Source organism: Lampris incognitus, chromosome 8 (assembly GCF_029633865.1).
Source record: "Lampris incognitus isolate fLamInc1 chromosome 8, fLamInc1.hap2, whole genome shotgun sequence".
Classification (NCBI taxonomy): Eukaryota; Metazoa; Chordata; class Actinopteri; order Lampriformes; family Lampridae; genus Lampris; species Lampris incognitus.
In genome coordinates, this window is record NC_079218.1 from 12976442 (window position 1) to 12990117 (window position 13676).

The window sequence follows — 13676 nt, forward strand, 5'->3', positions numbered from 1 at the left end:
GGGTAGCGAGGCGGTCTATTCCGTTGCCTACCAACACGGGGACCGCCGGTTCGAATCCCCGTGTTACCTCCGGCTTTGTCGGGCGTCCCTATAGACACACCTGGCCTTGTGTGCGGGTGGGAAGCCGGATGTGGGTGTGTGTCCTGGTCGCTGCACTAGCGCCTCCTCTGGCCAGGTCGGGGCGCCTGTTCAGGGGGGAGGGGGAGCTGGGGGGAATAGCGGGATCCTCCCACGTGCTACATCAACCTGGTGAAACTCCTCACTGTCAGGTGAAAAGAAGCGGCTGGCGACTCCACATGTATGGGAGGAGGCACGTGGTAGTCTACAGCCCTCCCCGGATCAGCAGAGGGGGGTAATTGGCCGGATAAAATTGGGGTGAAAAAACTGTTGCCTTAAAGCCGTTGCTGCCAGTAACGGGTGTAAGCACAGTGGGTTAGTGCAGGGTTGAGTCTGTTATGACGGGACATGAGATGTCTTCACCCAGACAGGAGCAGTTTCAGCGAGACGTCTCCATTCAAGTCGGAGGATTATGACCATGGATGTCTGGAAATAAACTAGATAATAAGTCTTTAGTTTGCCCTCCATCAAGCTTCACCCCCCCCACCACCACCACCACACACACACCTCACAAGTAGTTATCTCATCAGTACTCCAAAGGTGTCATTCAGGTCACTTTCTTTGAGATAGAATAGATATTGTTAAGACATGTATGTACTGTCCATCCATCCATCCATCCATCCATTATCTAATATGAATTCTCTTCTTTTTTTGGGGGGGGGGGTTTCCCCCCCTTTTTCTCCCCAATTTCACCTGGCCAATTACCCCACTCTTTGTCCCGGTCGCTGCTCCACCCCCTCTGCCGATCCAGGGAGGGCTGCAGACTACCACATGCCTCCTCCCATACATGTGGAGTCGCCAGCCGCTTCTTTTCACCTGACAGTGAGGAGTTTCACCAGGGGGACGTAGTGCGAGTGCGTGGGAGGATCACGCTATTCCCCCCAGTTCCCCCCCCCCCTGAAAAGGTGCCCCGACCAACCAGAGGAGACGCCAGTGCAGCAACCAGGACACATGCCCATATCCGGCTTCCCACCCGCACACACGGCCAATTGTGTCTGTAGGGACGCCCGACCAAGCCGGAGGTAACACGGGGATTCGAACCGGCGATCCCCATGTTGGTAGGCAACGGAATAGACCGCCACGCTACCCGGACACCCCATGAGTTCTCTTAACAGTATTTACTGGCAGTGGGGAGACTAGTGAACAAAGGGTTGTCGGTTCGAGTCCCGGAAGGAAATGTAGCTTGCCCGCATTGCGCTGGGGAATGTTTCAGCCGCTTGCTGGTGGACATTTCACACCTTTATTTGTCCTGCAGGACGATTTGACGGACTAGAACTGAAACCAGCTGCCTCGTTGTGTTTCCCAACTGAGTTGGACTCTTCCTCTCCCTCGCGGTGCACCGTTCCTCTTTGACTGGGTTGCAGGTGTGTGTTTATGAGGTGCATGTTTGTAAGGTTTCGTACAAATACCACAAGTTTTTGGGTTTATCGGACCCATGATGTATTGGCGTGGTTTTATGCCGGCGCCAGGTGGCAGGCACTGGACATCCTGTGTTAGCGGCGGGCAGCCGGGACGGGTCAGGGAGCGGGCCCGAGGAACGTGTCCTGGCTGGTGGTGTAGGATGGAGTGAGTATCGTCGGCCAGATGGGTGGATGGATGTACCTGCTGTGGGTCATCTATGAGGTGTCGATAGTGGAGGGGTGTATTGTTGTATTAGCAGCCGTGGGTTGTGGCGGGCTACAATGGTCTCCCGAACCCCGAACCCTGAGACAGTTTCTCACAACAGACCTGAAAACAAATTCATAACTACCCGAACGAAGTCTTCAGGAAGCTCAGTGTCCCTTTTTAATAATAATAGTTAAAAAAAAGTAGGGGCGTCCGTCTGTTCCGTTGCCTAGCAACACGGGGATCGCTGGTTCGAACTCCCGTCTTACTTCTGTCTTGGTCGGGCGTCCCTACAGACACAATTGGCCGTGTCTGTGGGTGGGAAGCCAGATGTGGGTATGTGTCCTGGTCGCTGCACTAGCGCCTCCTCTGGTCGGTCAGGGCGCCTGTTCAGGGGGGAGTGGGAACTGGGGGGAATAGCGTGATCCTCCCACGTGCCACGTCCCCCTGGTGAAACTCCTCACCGTCAGGTGAAAGGAAGCGGCTGGCAACTCCACATGTGTTGGAGGGGGCATGGGGTGGTCCGCAGCCCTCCCCGGGTCAGCAGAGCGGGGGGAGCAGCGACCGGGGCGGCTCGGAAAATGGGGTAACTGAGCAAAGTACAGTTGGGGAGAAAAAGGGGGGAAACCCCCCCCCCCCAAAAAAAAACCTGTCGTTTTGTCTTTTCACGTCTTCTGTTAAGGTTTTAGCCTCCAACAGCCGCACAAGAAGAGGCCTTGTGTGTCTTTTGGAGATAAACGATCGTTGGTTGCACGGTGTTGACCCGCCGAGTCCTCCTCAGGTCTCATGAGCCGGTCTGTACGCCGGTCCTGCTCTGAATTTGTCGCCTGGCGTTTTATTATTTATTTATTTTGATGGTTTTTTGCATTTACACGTTCTTAGTTTTATTGTGTTTGTGCAGATGATATCTAGATTTTGCCGTGTAAAGAAGGGTGCCCCTTAAAAAAAAAAGAGGATTCTTTATCGATCCCCGTGGGTACCTCCTATATGTGCTGGGTCTCCAGAAGGTCAGAGGTCACCACAGAGCGACACTAATTTCTTTCTCCTCTCCTCTTATGCACTTTATTTTTCTTTCCTCTTCTGTTCTCCTCCCCCACCTCTTTCTCTCGCTCGCTCTCACTCTCTGACTTCCTGTGGTGGAGGGAGTGAAGGGGTCCCGCCCACCCCACCCTCTTTTGATCTCGGAGGGCCTCGCCACATAAACACTCACACACGGACACACGGATGTAAACACGGTCTGCCACTCTATAAATACGTGGATATTCATAAACTGTTCCTTACTTTGCTCTTCGCCGTCCATTCCCACACACACACACACACACACACACACACACACACACACACACACAGTTACAGTAGTTTTCACTGTTTATGCACAGACAGGATACACACGCTTGGGGTTCGTCGCTACGTACTTCGCACTACAGGATTGCGGTCCTGGTTTTCCAATCCGCCGAACAGTTTTCGGAGATCTTTGACAAAAGCCCCGGATCAGAGGCCGACCGCGGTGGGCTTGGCGCTCCGGACTTGGTGCTCGATCGTTAAGTGTGAGCGGTTCAAAGACGTGAACCGGGAGGTTCTCCAGTCCACCGCAGGCGCATCCCAGATACCTCGCAGGCCAGATACCTGGACCTGTTGGGGGGTCCAGATCCTGTAGTGTGAAATGTGTTGTGACCGGTAATGAGGGCGGCGAGGAGCTACAGCCAATGAGAGTGCGAGACTCGGGGTGGGGGTGGGGTACCTGGCTGCAGAAAGGGAAGTGGTTCAACATGGAATGTTTAATCCCACCCACTCATCCCTAACCCTGTTTAACCCCGCCCAAGTCCAAGCCAATGAAATCGATGTTTAACCCCGCCCAGATTGACAGTTCACCCCGCCCAAATCGACAGTTAACCCCGCCCAAATCAAAATTGAACCCCGTCCAAGTCGACATTTAACCCCGCCCAAGTCAACATCTAACCCCGCCCAAACCAACACCTGACCCCGCCCAAATCAACATTTAATCCCACTCAAATTCGACAGTTAGACCAATCAAACTAAATGGTGGGTTGATTGAACATGCGGCGTGGAGCGCTGGCCCGGGGTTCTGCAGGCTGCAGCCAGGTTTTCTACGTGGGGTGAGGGGAAACCTGCGGCAGGAGGGGCAACATAACGTCGTCATGCATCCCAATCATGCTCTCTTGTTTTTGCACTGCAGACCAGCGCACAAACAACTCGGATTGCTTGTTTCTGGCGGACATCCACTTTTGGAGGGGAAAAAATCCTGCCTCGCCCGTGGTGTCACGTCATTTCCGGCGTCACTTCTCACATGTGTTTTCGTGACAAAATGTAGTTTGGAGACCAGACGACTCGTCGGGGAGTCCTCCTGGGGACAGATCCTAGAAAGAAAGCCGCTGTGCTTAGTCCTTGTATTTGTACAACGACTTGTGGTCTTACGGTGACGCGTTCTCCACAGTCAACCCGTCCTATTGTCAAGGCTCAGCGTTTGCGGTTTTTACCGATTTTCACCGAAAAATACCCAGATTTTGTAAGAGGAGCAGATCGGTTTAAACTGATTCTCACCCGGGTTTTATGTTTCTGCGGATCCAGAAGTCGTTCCTGTTCGTGTGAGGTTACGTAACAGTGCCCTCTTGTGGCGAAACTCGGCATGTTGGATGGCTTTGAAAAATAAAAACCCGAAAACGCTGAGCCTTGCCTGTTGTATAGGAGCAGTGGGCAGCTGCAGCGCCCGGGGACCAACTCCACTTCTTCTTTCCATTGCCTTGCTCAGGGGCACAGGCAGGAGTGTGAACCCTGACGTGCCTGTGTTTTTGGTGGTGGGAGGAAACCCACGCAGACACGGGGAGAACATGCAAACTCCACACAGAACAGGACCTGGGGTTCGAACCCAGGACCTTCTCGCTGTGAGGCACCAGCGCTGACCCCTGGGACACTGTAATGTGTGACCCCCCCCCCCGTCACCGCTCAGTCATGTAGTGTGAAAACCACAATGGCTTCAAGATTCCCGATTACGAGACAGCAAGTTGTGTAGTGTGAACAGCACAGTGATCTGACGACTTTGAAAGTCGTGTAGCGTTAACAAGGCATTAGACACACACACACACACACACACACACACACAAGCACACACATAGAGACAGTCAGTGTTGGAGAAAGACTCACAGATCAAATAGGAATTTTCGAGTGTTCCTCGGCATTGAGGGTTTTTTGCCTTTCGGAATGCCGAGACAAGCGGGTTGTGTAGAAAAATACTAAAAAGCACCAGCACGTCTCGACAGTCAAATTCAATTTCGAGTCTTTTCCTGTGCTTTCCAGCTCCTCCGACGTCCCCTTATCCCCCCCCCCCGATGTGCTAAACTCCACCCGTCTGACACTCAGAGGATACGAATCCAAATGCTGCAAGTTAGTTTGTAAATCCTACCCGGGGATTTGGATCCTCCAGATCGGGATAGTGCGCTGTGTCCTAAACAAGGCCTGGAATATTTGAGGATGTGTTGTTTGAAAACTAGCGTTGGTGTGGTATCGTACTGCACACCACCGAACAGCGCGGCACGGTGGAGGCTTTAGGCTTTTGGGTTGTCAGCCGTGGTGCTTCTGCATATGTAAGCAGATACTATCGTGAGATCAATACTGTGTAAAATTCCACGGTATCGTCCGTCAGGAGCTGGCGTGATGTATTTTCTTCTGTGACGAGGGGAAAGGAGAGGTGCGAGTGGGGTGTTGTGGGGTGTTGTGGGGACTTGCAGAGGATGTAAAGTGTGTGTGATCAGTAAGCCGGTGCGATGGGCATCCTGCTGAGAGGAAGGTGTGGCTTGGCTTCACGAGCTGCTTCACCTTTGTTTGGAGTCAGAGGGGGGCTCTGTCCCTCCACAATGGGACACACACACACACACACACACACACACACACACACACACATACTTTAGATTTGTGTGTTCTTCCCAAGCGCATATGCATACATATTTATAGTTGTGTGTGTGTGTGTTTGTGTTCTGCCTGTGTACATATGTGTGTCTACAGGCATATTTCTTAATTGTGTGTGTGTGTGTGTGTGTGTGTGTGTGTGTGTGTGTGTGTGTGTGTGTGTGTGTGTGTGTGTGCAGGTCAAGAGCATGTGTATGTGTCCTTGTGTGTGTGTGCAGGTCAAGAGCATGTGTATGTGTCCTTGTGTGTGTGTGTGTATGTTGATTACAATCTTTGACTGTGCATGTGTGTGTATATATATATGTGTGTGTGTGTGTGTATGGGGATATTTGTGTGTATGTGTTGTGTCCATATCTGTGTGTATTTGTATCCATGCATGTGTGTGCGTGTGTGCATGTGTGGGGATATTTGTGTGTATGTGTTGTGTCCACATCTGTGTGTATATGTATCCATGCATGTGTGTGTGTGTGTGTGTGTGGGGGGGGGGATATTTGTGTCCACATCTGGGTGTATATGTATCCATGTGTGTGTGTGTGTGTGTGTGTGTGTTGATGCATGCTGAATAATCCAGGTAAGAAAGTCAAAGGAAGTTGAATCAGCACATCTGGATACAATGTTTCATCCCTCGTGTAAGGCAGCTGCTCGGCCTCAGCTGACTGCAGGCGTCCCACCCTCACAGACGATACAGCGGCACAGCCGCCGAAACCTCCGGCCGGTTTCATATGCAAATGTAGGTGTGACCATTAAGCAGAGGTACAATGGCCGTGTGTGCTATTCACAGAGCCTTGGGGGGTGTTCGCAGTCACAGCATGATTGCATCTATGTGGAGAGGGAACGGCCATCCCTGAACCGAGGGGAGGCGGCGACGGTGGGGTGGGGTGGGGTGGGGTGGGGGTGTCAATAGTTGTGTCCAGATGAACTGATACAACTTTCTTCGATTTGTGTGTGTGTGTGTGTGTGTGTGTGTGTGTGTGTGTGTGTGTGTGTGTGTGTGTGTGTGTGTGTGTGTGTGTGTGTGTGTGAGAGGGGTGAGAGCATGTGTGCATGTGTTTTCTGTGTGCACGTGAACAGCCCCCTTACTGGTTGCGTGCTTGTGTGTGTGTGTGTGTGTGTGTGTGTGTGTGTGTGTGTGTGTGTGTGAGGGAGGGGAAGGAGCTTGGAGCCACACCCAGGCTGATTAGAGGAGGCCACACCTCGATGTGGAATTCACTGAAGCCGGGTCACATGTCTCCTCCCTGCCCTCCCTTCCCCCATTCCTCCAGACCAACCTCCATGTTACAGCTCTCTCTCTGTCTGTCTCTCCCTCTCTGTCTCTCTGTCTGTCTGTCTCTGTCTCCGTCAATTCAGTTCAATTCAATTCAATATGTGCTTTATTGGCATGACATACGTTTTGTACTTATTGCCAAAGCATGTAAAACAACAGCACAACACAACAATGATTATAATAATCATGTCTCTGTCTGTCTGTCTCTCTCTCTGACTCTGTCTGTCTCTCTCTGTCACTCCCTCTGACTCTGTCTGTCTGTCTCTCTCTGTCTCTCCCTCTGTCTCTGTCTCTCTGTCTCTCCCTCTGACTCTGTCTGTCTCTCCCTCTGACTCTGTCTGTCTCTCCCTCTGTCTCTCTCTCTGTGACGCTGTCTCTCTCTCTGTCTGTCTCTCTCGCTCAAAATCAAGTTTTATTTACCCAAGTTGTATTAAACTTGTTTAATGGTTTCATTTGTGACCGTATTTCGCCGTCACAATTTTACACCCGTCGCCTTCCCCACCTATGCTATTTTATACCTTTACAAGTTCGATAAAGGTTTGTCGGTTCTTAGTGAACATACGGAGGGCGGTGGTCCACAGACCACAGGCCCGTCAGCAGCGCGGCCATGGTGCCAGCAGGTATGGGGAACGCTGCCGTCGCGGTAATCCTGGGGAGTTTTACACAATATTGACACCAAACCAAGTTTAACAGTCCAGCCTACTTTCACAGCACGGATCATGTGGTACTATAACGTATATACACAGACAGACAGACAGACAGACAGACAGACAGACAGACAGACAGACAGATAGATAGATAAGCTGGATGCATGCATGTATATGTAAAGAGTTGAGTGACTGTTGCACTGAGACATGGATCCAGAGGAAGAGGGTACGAGTAAGAGAATAGATAGATAGATAGATAGATAGATAGATAGATAGATAGATAGATAGAGAGAGAGAGACCTTTGGTGCCATCAGTAATTTAGGATAAAATCATGTTTTAGCCAAACTCCTTAACACATTTACATAAGGAGGAACAGCGAGTGAAACGGAAGAGTGTGTGTGTGTGTGTGTGTGTGTGTGTGTGTGTGTGTGTGTGTGTGTGTGTGTATATCCCACTGGCTTCCAGAAAAGGGTGTGTCCGCCTGCCTACAGCTGAAAGAGAGGGAGGGGTCATTTCAGAAGGACTCCTCCCTGCCTTCCTCTCTCTCCCCTTTTCTGTCTGTCTCTCTCTCTGACTCTCTTTTGCTCTCATTCCCTCACTGGCAGCCTCAGGATTAGGCCTTTGTCCTTCTCCCTCTCTCTCTCTCTCTCTCTCTCTCTCTCTCTCTCTTCATCTATTCCTGTTTGTTTCCCTCAGAACAGGGCTAAACTCGTCTTCCTCCGCTGCCCCCCGTCAAGAGTTTTGTTCAGAGTCTCGCGTGGCCATCTTTTTTTTTAAATTTAATTTTGTTTAATTTTTAAATTTTTTCATTTATTTTTTTCGTGGCTGGCTCTCAGAGAAGAGAAGGTAGCTTGATTTTCCCTCCAAACGTGAGCTCACTTCCTCTCTCTTCCTCTACCTGTCCACTCCTCCCTCTCTCTCTCTCTCTCTCTCTCTCTCTCTCTCTCTCTCTCTCTCTCCCTCGCTCACTCTCTCTCTCTCTCTCTCTCTCTCTCTCTCTCGCTCTCTCTCTCGCGCTCTCTCTTTTGTTTTTCTGCTCAATTCCTTTTCTATTTCTCCTGTTTACTGCCCCACCCCCCACTCGTTTCTCCCCCCCCCCCACCTCCACAAATCCTCTTTTTTACCCCTCCTCTCTCCCTCTTCTCACTTCCTGCCCCTGTGGCCAGCCATTTTGGCCATTTTTGTGGCAGTTTTTTTCCTTCTTTTAAACCTTACCTTGTTTTCTTTTTCTCTTTCCCTGTCTCTCGCTCTATCAATCACTTCTCCTCATCTTTTCCTCTTCCCACATTCTCCCTCCCTTCCTCTTGTCCTGATCACCCTGTTCTCCCTCGCTCTCTCTCTCTTACTCCTCTTTTTCTCACCCTTTCTCTGTTCCTTTCATCCTTTTCTCTCTCCCCTTGTTTTTCCACACTCATCCTGATCATCCCATTCTGTGTCTCTTTCAGTGCCAGCCGAGTCCAAAGCAGAGGAGAAGCGGGGGAGGTGCAGCCAGCACCCAGAGGAGGTCGCCCAGGAGCCCGCCCGCCCAACTGCCGCCGCCGCCGCCGCCAGCCTCTCCCCCACAGCAGCAGCAGGAGGAGGAGCAGGTCGCCAGTCCCCGGCCGTCACAGCAGGACAAGGAGGACGCAGAGGAAGAGCGCGAACACGTGGCCACGTGGCCCAGGAAGGAGGTGAAGGAGGAGAAGGAGATGCCCTCAGTCCAGATCAAGTTGGAGCCAGAGGAGAGGGAGTGCACGGTGAGGGGAAGATGGGTGGATGGATGACTCGAACATCTGACTGATGAACAGTTGTTGTGGTGCAGAGAGAACAAGCAGGGAGATGGAAGAGGAACAATAGATGGATGATACATAGGTTGATGAACAGATGAATAGACAGATGAGTGGAGGAATAAATAGAAAGTTGGGTGGATGAACAAATAGATAGATAGAGGAGCAGATAGATCTATGGCTTGATGGATAAGTGGATGAGCAAATAAATAGATAAATGGGTAGATGAAGAGATGTGAATGGATATTTGGTAAACGAGTAGATCAGTGAGTGGATAGGTAGGTGGGTGGACGGATAGATGGTAGATGAAGAGATGGATGGATTGGCGGATGACTAAATAGAAAGATGGGCGGATGAAAAGATAGACGACGGCTGGGTGGGTGACTGGAGATAGATAGTAGGTGGAGATAAGTAGGTGGATGTATAGACAGATGTGGATAGATATTTGGTAAATGAGTAGATCAATGAGTGGATAGGTAGGTGGGTGGACGGATAGATAATAGAAGAGATGGATGGATAAAAAGATAGATGATAGCTGGGTGGGTGACTGGAGATACTAGATGGTAGGTGGAGATAAGTAGGTGGATGTATAGACAGATGTGGATAGATATTTGGTAAATGAGTAGATCAATGGGTGGCTACATAGCCGGGTGGATGAATAGATAGATTGAGGTGGAGGTCGATGAAGCTGGCTGATTTGGTTGCTGGTAGAGGAGCAGATGGACTGATGTTCTGAAGGGAAGGAACAGAGAGGAGAAGAATGAGGTTCTGATGAAGGGTGGTGGGACGGAAGTTGACTGCAGCTCTCTTCTGCCCCGTGTAGACCCCCAAACCAGACGGGGCGATTCTGATGGAAATGGGAAGAGAATTGCTTCTTCTTACACTTTCCACTGTTGAAGGGCCCACGGGCTGATCTGCATCGAACCTGACTTGTTCAGTAGCAGGAGTGTGTGGTTGAATTGGGCGGTTTGTGGTGTGTGTGTCTGTGTGTGTGTGAGATGTAACGCGGCACTTTAAAAACCTCTGTGGAAATACTGAATGTGCTCAAGCTTTGCTTGGGGAAAGCAAAGAAATGAAGAAAAAAAAAGTCAAAATCTATATGAATGACAAAGATGAAAGGCGAGCAAGGAAAGTCAGAAGAGATGGAGTGATGGGTGGAGGGGGCTGATGATGAGGTGTGTCTGGAAAGAAGGATGGAGAGGGAAGTGTATGAGAGAGATTGAGGATGGAGTGGAACGGGGTGCAGTTACTTTCAGCATGTAAATATGTGTTGACGTCTGAGTTGCGATGAAGCGCGGAATGAGTTTCAGTCAAAACCACAAATAACAGACAGAAGTCAGACTCCAGTCATGTGTCCCACGCACGAGGTATGTCAGAGGGTTTTCTCTTTCTTTCTTTATTCATTTATTTCTGCCATTATCAGGACTTCCCTTTGAGCCTCCACGGAGTGTTAAAATCCTTTAACGCACACCTCAGAGTCGGTTATCCAACACTGTTACTTACCAAAGAATACACCCCCCCCCTTTTCTCCCCGTCCAATTACCCCGCTCTTCCGAGCCGTCCCAGTCATTGCTCCACCCCCTTCTGCCGATCCGGGGGGGGGGGCTGCAGACTACCACATGCCTCCTCCGATACATGTGGAGTCGCCAGCCGCTTCTTTTCACCTGACAGTGAGGAGTTTCACCAGGAGGATGTAGCACATGGGAGGATCACGCTATTCTCCCCCAGTTCCACCCCGCCCCCTCCCGAACAGGCACCCCGACCGACCAGAGTGACAGGACAGCAACCAGGACACATAGCCACATCCGGCTTCCCACCCGAGGAAAAAAATAGGAAGAAACCTCAGGGAGAGCATTGGAGGAGGGATCTCTCCCCCAAGACGGACAGACGTGCAATGGATGTTGTGTTTACACAATTTACACAATACAGCACAGAAAGAATGATGATCCGCTGTGGCGACCCCTAACGGGAGCAGCCGAACGTAGTAGTAGTAGTAGAGCACAGAAAGAGGATAACACAATTATAATGGAATTATAAGATATATGAAGAATGTGATGAGGAGGATGCCAAGCAGTGTCCAGCCGCCACCGGAACAGCCCAGGACCCGAGCCACGGGACCGCCATCACCATGGATACCCGGCACAATAACCGATGCACAGTTAGGGTCGAAGCTGAAACGCATTGTTTTCCAGCAGATTATGAACTTGAGACTCAGCCGTGGGTTTGAGTTCTGATAAGCGTGGGGCGATATGGAAAATATGTCATCACGGTCATCAAAGGGAAATTTTCACATTTACTTACATATGCACAATAGCGTGTTTAAGAATCCAGCTGAGGTTCATCACATTGAATTGTAAAGTATAATATCAAACCAAGTCTAGTTTTAGGAATGTTAGGTCATAGATTCTCATTGTCATTAATTCAGATGACAAAATTGTGTATGGCAATAGGAAAACATCTGAATTTCATCCTGATACAATACCGCTGGAAAACACTACACGATAATATTGAATTATTGTCCAGCCCTAGTTTTGATTATTCAAAGAGGAAAATATTTTTTGCTCTGAACAAGACTTAGCTTGTAAAAAAAAAGTAATTACACTTTAACATAGTGGGTTGATTTTATTTCTTTTTGCAAGTAGCAAGATGGGGGTAGACCCTTGTTGAACGGTTCACTGGCGGCTGCCTCGGCACCTTCAATGTTTCTACCTCCGGCTCCGTTGGTCTGTAGGTTTTGTCTGTATGGATCAGAAACACCAGAAATGAAAGAGAGCAATGTTGGAGCCACAGGCGGGGTCGAGTCCGACCCACATGGGCAGACATGACTGTGTGTGGATGTGTAGCGCTGGAGAGGGAAAATACTAGCATTTTAGTCGAGACTGTGCAAGTCAAGACCAAATCCAAGTCATTATGCCACGAAGTTGAGACGAGACCAAATCCTTCACAATGTGGACTCGAGCAGGACTTGAGTCCATACCGGAGTATCACAGGCCAAGAGATGACCAAGTCACAGTTGGAGGGCCGAATGATGGAAAGAGAGGGAGCAATGGTGAGAGTTCAGCAAGTGATAGAGAGAGGAGGGGAAAGGCAGGGTGAGAGAGAGATAGCGGCAGGGTGGAGGTGAAGAGGGTGTGGACAGTTAGATAAGACAGGCGCGGTGGGACTCGGGGCCGCATTCCATTTCCTTGTTCCTTCCTCGGCTAACTTAAATTGTCCTAAATGTTCTTTATATCAACAAGAGATGGCAGGGCTTTATTAGTTTTAGTGGCTTTTTGGTTTTTTGCAGATAGAGCTGGGCACACCTCATGTTGCCCATTAAAGGTTCACTGATTTTAATACATTCATATGAGTTGTATTGTGTAATATTAATGTTAGGAAAATCATTTCTTTATTGATAGCCTACTAGCTCGCTAGCTAGCATGATGTTGCTAGGTAACTATTCAGAAACTCACCATCTGACCGACTGATGATGACAACTTGTACGCTGTCCACTCAAATCAGATTATTAGATAATGTAAATTCTTACCAGAAGCCAATTATTTTTTTTTTTAATGGTTTAATTATGTTGACAACCAGGAAGGGATTCAGAGAAGGCCTTGATGCATGCTCAATAATCCAGGTAAGAAGATCAAAGAAAGCTGAATCAGTTGATCTGGATACAATGTTAATCGGCAGATCCGTTTCATCATCATCTAGCAGGTGGCCCCACCCTTATAAACAATACAGTGACATCATAACTGAAACCAATGACCAATTTCCTATGCAAATATGGGTGTGACCATTAACTAGAGTTACAATGGCCACGTTACTATTCCCAGAGGATTTGGGAATGTTTGATGGTCGTTCCCTCTTCACATCCATGGCCTCTTTGACTCCCCGTTCAAACCAGTGTTCCTCCCTTGATAGGGAGGAACACTGTTGGTGCAGTGGTTAGCGCTGTCTCCTCACAGCAAGAAGGTCCTGGGTTCGAATCCCGGGGTTGTCCAACCTCGGGGGTCATCCCAGGTCGTCCTCTGTGTGGAGTTTGCATGTTCTCCCCGTGTCTGCGGTGGGTTTTCTCCGGGTGCTCCGGTTTCCCCCACCATTAAAAAAGACATGCTTGTTAGGGTTAGTACTCCTGTCTGTGCCCTTGACCGAGGCATGGCAAGACGAACTGGAGTTGGTCCCCGGGTGCTGCGCGGCGGCTGCCCACTGCTCCTAGCTACACAGCTAGGATGGGTTAAATGCAGACAGTAATTCCCCTACGGGGATCAATAAAGTATATCAATCTCTCTCACATCCTCATCCTTGAAAGAGTGGCCACTGGCCTGTAGATGGTGTAGACTGTGGAGTCCTGGTCTGACGTGTTAGCT

At 49.8% G+C, this 13676-nt stretch overlaps 1 protein-coding gene across 2 annotated transcripts in view; it reads left to right on the forward strand.

The window, feature by feature from the left end:
* klf8 (Kruppel like factor 8) overlaps window positions 1–13676 on the forward strand; it is a 109379-nt gene that overhangs the window by 43353 nt on the left and 52350 nt on the right. For both annotated transcript variants that reach the window (XM_056284836.1, XM_056284837.1), the window contains exon 2: window positions 9004–9294. In XM_056284836.1, coding sequence (XP_056140811.1) covers window positions 9004–9294 — 291 coding nt within the window. The remainder of the gene's footprint in view (window positions 1–9003; window positions 9295–13676) is intronic.